This window comes from Canis lupus, chromosome 2 (genome assembly GCF_011100685.1).
Source record: "Canis lupus familiaris isolate Mischka breed German Shepherd chromosome 2, alternate assembly UU_Cfam_GSD_1.0, whole genome shotgun sequence".
In the NCBI taxonomy this organism is placed as follows: domain Eukaryota; kingdom Metazoa; phylum Chordata; class Mammalia; order Carnivora; family Canidae; genus Canis; species Canis lupus.
The window spans coordinates 16,833,314-16,849,362 of record NC_049223.1 but is presented as its reverse complement, the minus strand read 5'-3'; the positions used below and the strand labels follow the sequence as shown (position 1 = coordinate 16,849,362).

Genomic DNA, 16,049 nt, shown 5'->3' with positions numbered 1-16,049 from the left:
CTTCAACACCCTCAGCCCTTGCATTCTTCAAGCATAGTGATTTGGTACTTAGACCTTCTCAGTGAGATGAGGATGATGATTATTTTTTAGAGAGAGAGAGAGAGCACATGTGTGAGCAGGTGGGGAGGGGGAGCAGAGGCAGAGGGAGAGGGAGAGAGAGAATCCTATGTTGGCTTCAAGCTCAACACAGAGCCCCAATGTGGGATTTGATCTCATGACCCTGAGACCATGACCTGAGTTGAAATCAAGATTTGGATGCTCAACTGACTGGCCACCCTGGCACCCCCTCAGTGACATGATTTTCACTGTTTCACAAATACATTTCTGTTACTGAATACTAACTATGACCAGGCTGTACAGGGTGTAGTGGTAGGAGCAGAAAAATTAGGAAACAATGATCCATTTTAAGTCACTATCAGTGTTTCATATAAAAAAATGGAAACGTTAGTTTAGGAATTTTGGAGGCGTTTGTATTTAGGATGGGGATGAGAATGGGAGTGGAATCTTGGTAGTCAGAAAAAAATCTCTCTGAGTATGGCCAGAGCTGCCAAGTGAAGGATGGGAAGGACCAGTCGCAAGAATGTCTTGGAGAAGGACATTCTGGACAGAGAGAACCATGGAGCACATCTGTTCATCATTTCACTCTAATGTCTTAGAATAACCAGGAAGCAGGAAGACCCACCCCGTTGTTATAACAATTGATATTTTTGAGTGTAGAAAAGAAAATGTGCATACTAAAACAAATGCCTGGTACCTTTTAGGTGATTAATCAATAAATGTTCTTTTTCTGTGTGTGAGTAAAATGAAAGAAGTTTATTAAGTAAAGATATAGAGAAAGCTCTTAGGAGTGAGAGGGGTCCCAACAGGTTTGGCCTCAATAAATGTTCTTATTCTTCCCTTCTGAAAGCTTACTATACTTTTTGAAACATTTCATACCTATATCTAAAATTTTTTGCTACTATTTAAACATAATTTCAAGAAAAGTTTTTCTTCCTACTTTGCCATTTCATTCAACCATTTTTCCTACCAATAAAAATTCCAAGCCTTTGTTTATCTAAATGAAGCACCAGCTTCCACAGTGTTCTATTTCTACTCAACATGGTGTACTCCAAGGTTTATTATCATGCCAAGTATCTTATTTTAACACTAAAAAACTTTCTGCCATTAGGAACAGTTTAGATTTATAGCAAATATACTTATTAAAGAATTTGTTTCAATACATAGTTTTACTGTCCTTTTGTTCTGGTGGAGAATGCAAAGTAGAGTCAGGTGTTTTGTTATTTCCTTGTTGAAATGTACGTATAAGTCAGTCTTCTTGTCTGTGAAAGTATTTACTCTGGCCTTCCATGTTCATTTTAGAGTTAATGGCCAAATGAAAACTAAAAGGCACACTTAATCTAGAGAGCATAGATGAGGTTTTTAAATGTGTTGGTTTTCAATACATGCTTTTCCTATTTGTAAGTCTGATTGCTATTAAAGCAGAGCATTCAAATATTTTCTTAGAAAAGGACTAGGAAATTTTTATGCAACTCATTATTGATGTTAATTTTAACAGAGTATTTCTGCAAGTCTTCCAAAGAAATCTGTTGATTGTTTACCTGGAGGTGCAGATCAACAAGGGCAAAGTATATTAAATGAACAAGTAGAAGGTAAGAATTGTATTTTATAAAAAGTCATTTGATAGAATGTTGATTCAAAACAGAAATTCTGATGTATCCTAATATCCAAAGAAAATCACCTATTAAATGTGTAGAAAGGAGAAAGATGTGAAAAGGAGGTAAGTTCTATATTTTATCAGGTGTCAGCTACAGATTAAATTGAGAGTACCACTAAAGGAGCTAAATTACTGGTTCCATTTCCAGGTATTCCAAGACCTAAGGAATGTCTGGAAATAGTTGGAAAAGAGCAAAGAGGGAATGATGAGAAAGGCTGAGTGTACAGGGAGTAAATGGATGAAAATAAGTAACACTTTATAATGGAAGGTGGTAAAATAAAAGAATTCTTTTAAAAGGAGAAGCAAACTATTTGAAATGTGGGGATAATATCAAGTGAGTTTCCAGTACCAAAACTTGTCAGAGTAGTAAACCAAAATTTTCCCACCCTTAACAGTTTTTCTCACTGTTGGGAAGACATTAAGGATTGACTTAGCTGATTATGCAGAGCTATGTCCTAGTCAACTATAAATGTATATATGTTAGGGGTGCCTGGGTGGCTTAGTCAGTTGAAGGTCTGCTTTTGGCTTGGGCCATGATCCCCGGGACCTGGGATGGAGCCGTGCTGAGCTGGGAGCCTGCTTTTCCCTCTCCCTTTGTCTGCTGCTCTGCCTGCTTGTGCATGCTCTCTCTGTGTCAAATAAATGAACACACCTTTCAAATAAATAATTATGTGTACCTTAATGTCATATAAAATGGTGGTACTTCATAAGTTAGTATCATTTAGTGCAAAAAAAGAGAATTGGAAGGAAAAAGAGAGCAGGGTCAATTAGGGGGAGATCAAGGAAGCTTTAGCCCTGATAAAAAGTCCATTAGAACATTTGTGACTTTTAATACATTTTCAGTTTTGGAGAATTGTTAGTGACGAACTTGAGGCTTGATATTTGAAGGTTAAGGTAAAGGAATGCGGCAGCAGATTCAGTGTGGACCAGAATTTTGCAAATTGTAGTGAATCACCTGAGACCTTGTTAAAAATGCACACCATGAACAGCAGGTCTGGAATTCTGTGTTTTGACCTCTCAGATGATGCCAGTGTCGGTGGTCCTTGGGTCATGTGCTCAGTAGCATGGAAGTAGACTTCCCTGTAGAGAAATCTGGAAAGGCTCTTGGATATTTCAAGACATAACAGGATCAAGGAAAAGCATTATTTTCTTTTTATTTCTCAACATGGAGATACAGAAATAGAAGGTATAAATGCAAGGTATTATTGCTAAACAAAGAGGAAAGAAGTGGTGGAGAATATCCATAAAAAGATAGTAAAAGCAAAAAGAATCAAGACCATAGACCAGAAATTACCTTTTAAAAAGATTTATTTATTTATGTTAGAGAGAGTCAACGAGCAGGGAGGGGGCAAAGGGAGATGGGGAGAGAGAGAGAGAGAGAATCCTTAAGCAGACCCCTGATGAGTGAGGAGCCTACCATGGGACTAAATCCCAGAACCCTGAGATCATGACCTGAGCTGAAATCAAGAGCTGGACACCCAACTGACTGGGCCACACAGGTGCCCCCAGAAATTACTTTTGAAGACAGGGGATAGTGAAGGGAAAGAGAGGAAAAAAGAAAGTTATGTTAGTTAGGGAGTTTTGAAGTTGGTGAGGAAACTCTAGAGCATTCATTTTAGATAGCTTGAGTTTATTTGTACTGAAACAGGTTAGATCACAGCTGCTCAACAAAGAATACTGAGAGCAAATGGAGCTAGACTTGGGATAAACATAGCCACCATTCATCTTTCTCAAATCTACTGGATCTCAAAGATATATGTTACATTGATAATCATTATTCAAGTGAGATTAATTTGAATATGGAAGCATGGGTGTTTTTTTAAGATAGCTAATTTTGGGGGGTGACAGCTGTTTCAAACAAACCTCTTCAAGACTGACATGGTCTACCAAATCAGACTGATTTTGGAAACACAAGAAATGATAGAGTCCATTCATTAAATGCTAAAATTGTTACTATCAGTAAATATGACACTGATTTTGAAATACAGATTTCTAGTATCTAAAAATTTGGTGGCAATTAAATTGATTTTTCTCATTTTGGTAGTCATAGTTCCATATTGAAAGCTTATTATACATTATTTCTTAATGTGTTTTATATACCTTCTTGCGTGCATGGGTCAAGAAACTTTAAGATGGCTAAATTAGAGGATACAAGAAATGTAGGCATACCAGTGGCCCACATGGGTATAGACAAAAATGAATACTTTTATTAACTATTATCCTACAAGTATATCCAGGCTGATCAATTCATAACACTTTCTCCAATGAAAAATAAATTATGCATTCAATTGAACTGTCATCATAACTGTGTACTGCTTAAATTATGGGACAAATTGAAGAACATGGCAAATACTTGTAGTAGAATGGTATCAATGATTCTGCCATACTGCAATCAGGATGTACTGTTGCATTCTACCATCAGCTTTCACATTTATCCTCTCAGTCATCATTTGTTCCTCTGATTAAAGATTGCTTTTCTCCCCCATCAATCAGCATGTTCACGTTGGTATATGTGCAACATTTAGTGATTTCATTTGAAACATCATCTTACTTTTGAAATCCTAACTGCATGTTATGTTGAACATATATTTCTGTTTTTTCCAATATTTATAATGGGTTCTTATTTCTTTCTTGTGCTGTCTTAACCCACTTTCCTATCTCTAGAAACAAAAGATCAAAACCAAATGTAATCACTTTCAAAGCCAAGCATGAGGATTCATTCACCTTAATATTAACTGCAGGAATGTATAGTTGCCTTTCATATTTACGTATAAACTACATGTCCCTTTTGCATTTTAGAATCTCCTGGAAAAGATCTTCATTGGAAGGTAAAGCTTATGTATTTTTATTTTGAATTTCTAACTACAGATTGTATGAAATATACATTGTCTTAATCATATTGTTTCAATACCCTTCCAGTCTACCACTGAAGTGAAAGATTCTGTTACTAATGAAGCAGTAGCAGGGAAAGATCAACAAATGTCCAGATCAGGTAAATTTTACAGTACAAATTTAACTGTGGGAAGAAGTACACTAAAATATTTGGAATGCCCATAATCTTCTTATACCAAATTCTTGTGTGTGTGTGTGTGGCAAATTTAATTGAAGGATTTGACATAAATAAGGTAGGTGTCATTGCTGATATCCATGTTTGAACAAAAGATATTTACAAACATAAGAGAAAGAGATTTTAAAAATGTAAGCTTTAGCTCAAGTTTCTACTTTTAAGTTTTGAAATCCTAATGTTCCCAGTTTGGAATTCCTTTACTTCTTTGGGATTCCCAGAAGTTAATTATTAGACTCTAAGACTTTTCCACTGTTCACCATACTTATTTGAATTCTATTACCTAAAGCAAAGCTTCACTTGCTAACATGTCAGTTGTGTTTGAACTTCATTTCATCTTTGTATTATATTAATCATTTTAAGTGAAACACTTGTTCTGATTAGCAGACTCTGTGTGTGTGTGTGCATGCACGTGCAGGTATGTATGCTGACTTTGATTATTAAAAATGTGGGAAAGAATTAGTTGTATCTTAATATTTGGTAGACACAATCTTAAAACAGTAATTCTGAACCTTTTTGGCCTAGAGTCCTTTTGTACTATTTAAAAATTATTGGGAGGGCAGCCTGGGTGGCTCAGTGGTGTAGCACCGCCTTCAGCTCAGGATGTGATCCTGGAGTCCCAAGATTGGGCTCCCTGCATGGAGCCTGCTTCTACCTCTGCCTGGGTCTCTGACTCTCTCTCTCTCTCTCTCTCTCTCTGTCTGTCATGAATAAATAAAAATCTTTAAAAAAATTATTGGGAATTCCAAAGAATGTCTGTTTAAGTGGATTGTATCTGTTGATATTTACAATCTTAGAAGTTAGACATTTAAAACACAAGCATGCACAATCTCATGTTGTTAGCCATTAGAGCTGTGATCCACTAATCATGCGAGTTGTGATGCTATCACACATTTTATCTTCAGAAAACTTTACTGTAAATAAGAGAATGAGAGTGAAAATGTCAAATAACATTTGGTATTATTATGAAGATAGTTTTGACCTCTTGGATTTTGTGAATTGATGGATCTTGGGACTTTGGGGATTTTCAGATGACATGGGAGAACTGATTTGGGAGAACCATGTACAGGGTTCATGGACCTAAAATGATAAAGGGGTCTTTGTGATGAAATGGGCATTAAAGTTTCATTTCTGCATTTCTTGATTTTTTCTTTCCCTTAAGAGGTTTAATTGTGTTTTTTTTTTAAATTTTATTTATTTATGATAGTCACAGAGAGAGAGAGAGAGAGAGAGAGAGGCAGAGACATAGGCAGAGGGAGAAGCAGGCTCCATGCACCGGGAGCCCGACGTGGGATTCGATCCCGGGTCTCCAGGATCGCGCCCTGGGCCAAAGGCAGGCGCCAAACCGCTGCATCACCCAGGGATCCCCTCCCTTAAGAGGTTTAAATCAGACCAATCTTGTTTAAAACAAGGACAGTAGTTTTGTTATATATTCATTTTCTGTTTCATGGCACTGTAGTTTTTGGATCTCAGTGTGGATTGAGACTTATTTTGTTTTTACATGGAAATGATTATATTACCCAAGACTTTCATTTCTCATATAAATATATTTGTCCAAAAATTAAATTCTGAGAATTTTGGTTCATCGAGGAAAGACCATCTCATTATAATTAAAGTAGTACCTTTCATTAAAAGTTTTTTAAAACTCATGTCTTGGGCAGCCCTGGTGGCTTGGCAGTTTAGCGCCACCTTCAGTCCAGGGCATGATCCTGGAGACCCAGGATCGAGTCCTGTGTGGGTCTCCCTGCATGGAGCCTGCTTCTCCCTTCTCCTATGTCTCTGCCTCTCTCTCTCTCTCTCTCTCTCTGTCTGTCTGTCATGGGTAAATAAATAAAATCTTTAAAAATAAATAAATAGAATAAATAAATAAATAAAACTGATAAATAAATAAATAAATAAATAAATAAATAAATAAATAAAACTCATGTCTTTAGAATGCAAAATGCCATACTTAAACATAAAATAAATGGTTAGACATCAGTTTGGAACTAAAAACATTCAGACCTTGAAGAATCCTAATTATCAATGCACAGAGCTTTTATGGAATATAGAGTATGTAATAGAGCTTGGTGAGTGAATTAAACTATGTAATACTAGAGAATAAAAAAGAAAAAATGAGAGTTAAATTCATCTGTGTGAATGCCAAGTATAGGACATGTAAAATATAATTAGCTGCGAATGAGTGGTAAGCAGTGTGTCTGGGAGAAGAGCAGGACTTGGGACTGTTTCTCTAAGAAAAGAATTTATACAAATTAGTTAAGTTTGTATTGTTATTTACATTCTAATAAATGAAACTTTGTTTTCAGATTTTTCCGATTGGGATTCTAGTTTATCCCTCGGTAATGAGACTTGTCAAAGAACTGGGGATTTGAAAGTTGATGATAAATGCCCATTTGTATCACAACCAATGACAAAAATTGAGTCCACATCCGGAGAATTTGGACAGACGACCTTAATGGATAAAGAAAATATTAATATTGGAGCTGTGTTTCTGTTAGAGAATTCTACACTCCATGACCTGTGTGAATCAGAGCTACCAGAAAACAGAGAGAGCAAAAAAGGTAAAGAATCATAGAGAATTCAGACTCTTCATGACTTTACCATAGTTCTGATTTTTCAAAACTAATTTTGTGGCAAAATTTACTTTGTGTTGACTCCTTTCATGCAACATACTACCAAAGAGAGCATCTTTTAGCAAGACATTTTGCATTCTTCCTCTAACCGAAGATACATATAAATAAGAAAGAGAATTAGAAGAAAATAATTTCTTTTAGGCTCGTATTCAGCTTTCACTTGAGAGTGGGTAGCAGGATTATATTTAGAATTTGGGGACCAGTTGGGAAAACTAGATAGAGATGTAAAGATTGTTTATGCAAAACAGTTTCTTAGTTTAGTTTTTTAGCTCTAAATTCATAAGTATTGGTCATACTATATTCACTGTAACAACAACAAAAAAAAGCACCTTCTCAAACAGAATATTAAAATATTTCCTATATTCTCTATGACTTTATTTTGGAGTTGACTTTCCCAGCAGTAACGGGAATTGTTGAGAATTTACTACATAGTATTCTCTTCTCAGCTATGTTGGTATAGTCCATCTCTTTGTTTGATTATTTTTATTTTACTTTTTTGAAAAGAATGAGAAAGTGAGGAGGAAGGGAGAAGCAGAAGGAGAGAGAGAATCCTAAGTAGGCTCCACACTCAGCATGGAGCCCACTGCGGGACTCAGTCTCACAACCATGAGATTGTGACCTGAGCTGAAATCAAGAGTTGGATACTTAACTGGCTGAGCCACCCAGGTGCTGTTTTATTATTTTAAATGAGTAAAGAGTTCACAAGGAATATTGGTTTTAAGGCACTGTATCATTCAAAAATAATATATAGAAAGTCAATTGTAATTCTACTAAGATTCTCAGTTGATTAACCACATCTAACATGTGTTCTAATTCTAATTATTGTACCAGTTAATCCAGTGTCCTTTATCAGTCATATGATCATGTCTGTACTAATAAGTCATACAATATTTTTTCACTCTTATAGTTTTATGTTATTTTCTTTCTTCTAGAATTAACTTATTTTCTAAAGATTTTCAATTATCTCCTAGAGTAGTGAGTATATGCTGTAAATCCAAAGTTGTTGACCTATACAAGTGACTTGTTTGCTGTTACTTCTTCATGAGCTTGGTAGATCCAAGAAGCAGGACTTTAAAAACAAAACACCTATAGGCTCCTGTACCACAAGAAAATGTGAAATAGAAAAATCACAAAATAAATACAAGCAATTTAAAACAGCTCATGTAAATTATTTCTTTTCACTTGATGCCTTTTATAAAGTCATGAACACAATTCCCCAGGGACCCAGGATTGTTGTTGATTCACTTAATAGAGGTTTATTCTGTACTGAGCCCTGATAATTTTATATTCTGAATATTTCTGGAACCATTCTGTCAGTTCAGGTGTGTATCATCTTTGTTTTGCATTCCTGCCTTCTAATTCATCTCCTGTCTTTTATTACAGTGCCCCTCAAATTCATCCCTCCCCACCGCATTTACAGTGATCTGTCTCAAATGTATATATGACCATGAACCACTGTTGAAAACATATTTGTGTCCAGGCATCTTAAAATTACATACAAAGCTTTCATAATCTTGACTTCTGCCTAACTCTCCATCTTTTGCCCTTTATACTGTCTGCCCTTATCTCTGACATCCTGAACTGCTAGTGATGTTTTCCTCTTTGATCCCTGTATTTTAGGCAAATGTTTACCCTGTTGTGTGCTTCTCTCCCTTGTCTTACTACAGCCTTGCATGCTCTCCCCATTTTCTGCCCTCTAATCCCTTTGAATCTGTCTGATGTCACTGTTGCAGTCTCAGTTTAGGCATTATCTCTAAAAAAGCTATTCCTGACACCTTATATATACATGCTTTTTTAAATCTGGTACCCTAGCACTTAGTGGGAACTCCGTAAATAATTACTAAGTAACATAAAGACTGTTTACACAAAGATGATTTAAGAGAATGTCCCCTACAGGGACACCTGGTTGGTTCAGTTGGTTGAGCGTCCAGCTCTTGATTTCAGTTCAGGTCATATCTCAGACTTGTGAGATGGAGCCCTACGTGGGGCTCAGCACTGGGAGTGGAACCCACTCAAAATTCTCTCTATTCTTCTGCTCCTCCCCTTCTCTCAGAGAGGTTGAGATTGTCCCATACAGTGTAGGAGCAAAAGAACTAGATACATAAAGAAGTAGTTTACAGTTCAGGTGATAAAGGTACACTAGAAAAATCTGTACAGTACTAAGGTAACCCCAAAGAAACAGAATCATTTTTATCTGGGGAAGGATACTCATAATCAAGGATGACTTTACATAGCAGTCTTAGTCCTAAAAGATGCAAATAAATTTGCTAAGTAGTAGAGGAAAACATTTCATAATGTTTGCTCCTCAGGGACATACACCCATAGGGACGAGGTACACTAATAAAGGCATGAAAAGTACTAGTAATTTTGGAAATGATGAATAATGCTGTGGTTGAAGCTTAGGGTGTTAAGAGTTACTGTTACAAAGTAGAAAATAATCTCTTGTGATTTTATATGTTTCTACTGTATTTTAAATTTTTGTTTTCTTTCTGATTGTTTTATTCATTGATGTTAAGTGGATGAATTTCTGAATGAATCTTGGAGATGTTTGTGTGCCTTTAACCTGGTGACATTTAGTATTTCTCAAATGGTTTGTTGAAATTTTAGATAATTAGAAGTATTTCTTAAAGTAAACTTTCAACTAAAGATTAATTTAAACTCTTAATTGATAAAATATTATTTTCTATTTTTATAGAGGTAAAACTTTTATCTAACCATTCTAAGTAGCCTGTTTTAATTAAATCTATAGATTTGTCAGCAGAACTAGATTTAGAAGTGGCATCAGAGGAAGAGCAAGAAAGACCCGATGAAAGTGAAAATAACCACCCACAGGTATGTAAAAATTTAAATTTAAATTTCTGATTTTATATTGTTTTCCCTGCTTTACTAATGTAACATGGTTCAAGTGAAATTATCTTTGAGCAGACATATTGAAATCAACATATTATAATTTAATATTTAGTTTTAATAAAACTTTACAAGTTACAAAACTTAAAATATTGTTGTAATTTTTAGTAACGGTTACCTAAACTTCATCCTTGGAATTGAGGCAAAAACATTTTTTTTGAGGCAAAAAAATTTCTAAATATTCTTAGCCTCTCTCATTTTTGTAACTTCTTTACATGATAAAGAAGGTAGCTTCAAATATTGAATCATATGTTTAAGCAGTTGAAATTATGAGCAGTATAACAGTGATGACTACGGACTTAGATTCATGTACAAGGAGTAATTCTCAGTAGTTCAAAGTGTGTTAGTTCTCTATTGCCAGTTACAAATGCCAAGATTAAAGATTTATTCTGCCTTGTGATCTCTGTGTAGTTGACTTCAGAGAATGGAGTCACAAAATCAACACAATTGCCTATTGTAGAATCACACCTTCCTGGATGGGACCTTTATAGTTGGATTATACACAATAACTTTTTCAGTTATTTTATTTCAGCATAGGAAATCAGTAAGTATTATTAATATTTTTCTTATCCACTCTCAGTGGACATTACAAGATATTAGAGCTGGATACAAGCACATAATGTATAGCAATGTTTAACACTCTCATAGTACATAATTTGAATTAAAATGTAGAAATTTACTTTTCTTTGATTGATGTTAATTGATGTTGGCTCCTAATAATTTAGTTTGCCTATTCTCTAGTCATTAATCTTTTTAAAAACCCTAAAATTGGATCCCTGGCTGGTGCAGTGGTTTAGCGCCTGCCTTTGGCCTGGGGCACGATCCTGGAGACCCAGGATCGAAGCCCACGTCGGGCTCCCTGCATGGAGCCTGCTTCTCCCTCTGCCTGTGTTTCTGCCTCTGTCTCTCTGCGACTATCATGAATAAATAAATAAAATCTTTAAAAAAACAAAAACAAAAACCCTAAAATGCATTGTAGGAGCTCACTGTTTAAGATATGATGAGATAAAATGTTTTTAAGTTTGTAACATTAAAAATCATCTAATTCATTTCTTGGTGGATGTAACATGTAATGAATTATTTAGTTAAAAAAAAAAACCTGAGAAAATTTAAGTGTATGGATTTGTGGTTTTCTTCTGTCTTCACTTCTTAGTTATAATCCAGTGACTTGGGAGCAGCAAATAACAAAATTTTAATTATTTTCTAATTTTCCTTTGTCCATACTTGATTACTTAAGGATAAAGTTATTTTACAAACATATATCCTGGCAGAAGAGACATCTGAAAGTCAAACCAAGCAAATTAGGATTCCATTTTTGCAACTGCAAAAAATGGCTCAAGAACCAGAAATGAATAAGGAATGTGATAGAGAGGATGATAGATCTGTACACTCAGAACATCCTTGTGTGTAAAAGTATGAGGAAATGTGGATGAAACAAGGGTAATTAGATTGGAAAAATAATGTAAAACTCATTAGCAGAGAGTTAAAGCAGAAGTTTGGTTTAAATTTGTGAAAAATAACAAATTACTACTTATCCTGAGGAAGAGCCACTACATGCTGACTCTAAAGTAGGAGCAGACTTAAAGGCAATACCATCTAATTTGTCAAATATTACACTTGATTGTGAGGAAAAAGATGAATTTGGAGTGTCTGTCTCTGTAGTATCTCAGGCCTTCCCTGAATAAAAAGAGTCTAGTCTCAAAAATGTCATTCTCTCTCATTCACTTTGGGTCCCTGCACTGTGCTTGCCAGTCATCTAAGCTTTCTTTACATGAAAATAAATCAGACTTTAAAAATGATAACAAACCAATTGAGCATGTTTGTAACAAAAATAAGAGTTTTTATAATGATACTGAAAATAAAAAAATAAGGAACCCACTAGTTACATGTGAAATGAAAGAAGACCAAGAGTTTGACATGCAGATGGCCGAAAATATGAACCAAAATACTACTATTTGTAAATTAGACACTGGGTATATCCCTCTGTATAGTGACCCAGAAAGCCTTTTTGATTTGTGGCTTGCTCACTCCAATGTGATGAAACAAATGATTCAAATGAAAAGGCATGATACTTCTGCTATTACAAACACAAGAAAACAAAACCAATACAAGACTTGTTCTAGAAGCCATTATATGCAGGCTATAAAACTATAAAAGTATGGAACCTGAATTAGAAAACATGAGTTCTTTACCTCATAGTTTCAGAACATCAGAAGTATATCTAAAAGAAGAATGACAGCAAGATATGCAAAGGTTTAAGAATGAGAAAAGCATGTTACAAGTAGAACTCCTGAAAGTTCAACTTCCAAAAGAGCTGCTGCTCTTTTGTTTTTTCCTCTTTATCAATTATCTGAGCCAATTTGATTTTCCACTTATGAAGAAAGCTCATGTATAAAATGGGTTGTCTCAATATATAATTGTGTTTGGAAATAGATTATTTCTGCTATCTAAATGATAGGAATGCAAGAAAATATATTTGTTTTCCTTAAGTTTCTTTCAGTTTCCCAAGTGGTGTATGAACTGGGAAGCTGATTTAGCTATGCACCCTGTGACTTCATGAACCAAAATAACCATAGAGAATATTGCTGTAAAAAATGTGATTATCTTGGGGTGCCTGGGGGGCACAGTCAGTCGAGAGTCCAAGTCTTGTTTTTGGCTTGGGTTGTGATCTCAGGGTTGTGAAATAGAGCCCCACATTGGACTCTGTGCTCAGCATGGAGTCTGCTGGAGTTTCTCTCTCCCTCTGTGCCTTTCTCATGCTATTGTTTTTGTTCTCTAAAATACATATATCTTTAAAAAATATATCACAATGTCTAGGGTTTTTATCTATTGGCTTAAATATAAATTGCATTTCCATAAACAATACAATGGAAAAGAAGCAATAACTAAGAGAAGGGATATAAACAAATATTTCAGCTAAACCAGTCTATTTATTGCTTCAGTATGTGCAATCCTCTCTGCTTTCCTCAAATCCTTTGAACGTAGAATTCCAACATGACTACTTTGAGATATTTTTAGTAACAAATATTTGCATTATCAACAGTTTTTTCTACGTGTCTTTAAAAACAGACTTTTTTCCTTACAGAATTTAATCAATTAATTAATTAATTAATTTGTTTATTTATTTATTTATTTATTTATTTATTTATTTATTTATTTATTTATTTATTTAGAGTGTGAGCAGGGTGAGGGGCAGCCAGAGAGAGAGCTAAAGAGAGAAGCAGGCTCCCCAGTGAGTGAGGAGCCTGAGGCTGGGCTCGATCCTATGACCACAAGATCATGACCTCAGTCAGCTCTGAGTCATCAAGAACTGGAGGCCCAACAGACTGAGCCACCCAGGCATCTCCTCCACATTTAAAAATATTTTTTTAAGGTTCACTTATTTGACAAAGAGAGAGAGAGAGCACAACTGGGTGGGGGGGGGGCACCTGTAGAAGGGAAAGGGAGAAGCAGGCTCCCAGCAGAGCAGGAAACCTGATGCATGGGGCTTGATCCCAGGACCTGGGGATCATGACCTGAGCCAAAGGCAGATGCTTAACCAACTGAGCCACCCAGATGCCCATATATATATGTTTATTTAATCACCATTCTCAGGTATTTCTGTTGAGTCAAACCTTTACATTATGTTTAATAAAGTATGGTATATTTTGGCATATATGATTTTTATCATGTAGGTAGCATAGATTTACAGCAAACCTTCAGTATTTGACTCTAATGGAGACAACTGACTTTAGAGGTAAAAATAAACAAAAATCTAGAGATATCCTCCTTTAAAATAAAAATTAGCTAAGTGCCTCATCCTCAAATAAGGTATTTAATAACTGTGCCAAAGTCACACTTTTAGTGTAGCTAATTAATTTAATGAATTTGTTTGGTAATTTATTTCATTCAGCATTAAGGAATTGTTTCATCTCTTTTGATGCTAGGTAATGCCACTTTAGGAACTTTGGACAAATCATGTAACCTTTTTTGGTTTTACTCCCATTATCAGTAGGAAATGGAATTAAAGTTGATAATTACTTTTAATACCCTCTAGCTATAAAATTTTATGGTTATCAAATATGAAATTTGGGGAGCATTACTCATTTCCCAAAATTCTACACTAATATCAGTTTTGCTCTGCTTTGTTTTATGGTGAACTTTGCTTCACATATTTTAATGAACAGTGACTTTTGATAGCCCTAGGATCCAAATGAAAAAAAGAATTATAAGAAGCAGTTGGGGAAAGAACAGCTCAATGCAAAAATGGAAACCTTTCTATTTGTTCCTGGAGCACCACAATGTCACATCCTTTAAATCTGTCTGTTTAGGCAAACCCAGGTGGTAAAGACAGAAGAGGACAAATTTTTGTGTCTTTGTCTTTTTATTTCTTTGAAATTTGCTGATCAGATGTGGTGAAGTTGGGAATATTAGGTGGCAAAGTATAGATATGAATATAAAATTAAGAATGCCCTTTTTGAAATTTTAGAAAATTCTGTTTTTATTCAAACAGGAATGAAGCAGAATTTACAAAAATTGCAATCACATGTAATGATGAAGTGCAAAATATTTTTATTGATTAAAATTATGATGAACTGAGTCAAATGATATAATTAATGAAGAAAATTCTTTTTAATGAATAAAGTAGTAACAATTATCCTTAGTATCAAATTTCCATTGAAGATTGAAAAAAAAAGGAAGAAGCAGAAGAGTAGTAAAATGGAAGGAGCAGAAAACATATATGCTGCTGCTGCTGCTGGACTAATTCAACAAAGAAAGAATGGCAAAACTGATAACCACCTGTTTCCTACTATGAAGAATGAAGATTCTGATGCGTAAGCCTATAGCAATATTAAAACAGTAGATAATTATCATTTTTCTACAAAGCAAATTCTAGTTGGATCTAATGTTCATAATTAACACATTTTATATTTTTAGTAGAGATATTCCACTCTGGGTGTTAGAAAAATGCGAAGACCAACAAGATACCATTTTTTTTTGCAGGCATAGTGATCAATATTTAATTAAAAAAATAATAACCTAGGTTAGCAAATGTGAGGAAAAAGTCATTCTCATACACTGTTGTTAAATGAAATTGGCAAATCTGGGGCACCTAAGTGGTCCAGTGGTTGAATGTCTGCCTTTGGCTCGGGTTGTGATCCTGGGGTCATGGGATCGAGTCTTGCATTAGATTTCCCATGGGGAGCCTGCTCCTCCCTCAGCCCATGTCTCTGCCTCTCTGTGTGTCTCTTGTGAATAAATAAACAAAAATCTTTAAAAAAAAGAAAAGAAATTGACAAATCCTTTCTGAAGGGCAATGTAGCAGTGCATTTCAAAATTTCAAATATGCTGTCCCTTTATCCCAACAGTTTCATTGCCAGGAGTAGATCCTAGAGGAAAACATGACTTGTGTCAACACTTAGACACTCACATTTTAAGCAAATTTATTATATATTAGTATATATATATAAAATATGACAGATATGTTAAGAATACTTACATAAACATGTTATATATGTATATATACATATATGTTAAGATTATTTATTACAGCATTCACTTATCAAAAAGTGGGAAGTACTCCAACTATCCATCCATAAGGAAGTAAATTTTCACACCTATAAAACTGCAGTATGTGATGATTTGAAAAAATGAATTTAGGTCTACAGGGTTTTGATTGTTTAACAAAATATATTTAAAGTGTTTAGTTTGATATCTTAACAGAAACTTTAGGATACTGTTAATATCTGCT

At 34.9% G+C, this 16,049-nt stretch overlaps 1 protein-coding gene across 6 annotated transcripts in view; it reads left to right on the top strand.

Moving 5' to 3' along the window:
• Nucleotides 1–16,049, top strand: part of ANKRD26 (ankyrin repeat domain 26) — a 134,697-nt gene that overhangs the window by 34,263 nt on the left and 84,385 nt on the right. For all 6 annotated transcript variants that reach the window (XR_005355234.1, XM_038529928.1, XM_038529927.1 and 3 more), the window contains 6 exons: nucleotides 1,556–1,649; nucleotides 4,514–4,542; nucleotides 4,634–4,706; nucleotides 7,085–7,339; nucleotides 10,161–10,243; nucleotides 14,981–15,132. Coding sequence is in view for 5 of the 6 variants with exons in the window: in XM_038529928.1 (XP_038385856.1) it covers nucleotides 1,556–1,649; nucleotides 4,514–4,542; nucleotides 4,634–4,706; nucleotides 7,085–7,339; nucleotides 10,161–10,243; nucleotides 14,981–15,132 (686 nt within the window). In the remaining variant the exon portion in view is untranslated. The remainder of the gene's footprint in view (nucleotides 1–1,555; nucleotides 1,650–4,513; nucleotides 4,543–4,633; nucleotides 4,707–7,084; nucleotides 7,340–10,160; nucleotides 10,244–14,980; nucleotides 15,133–16,049) is intronic.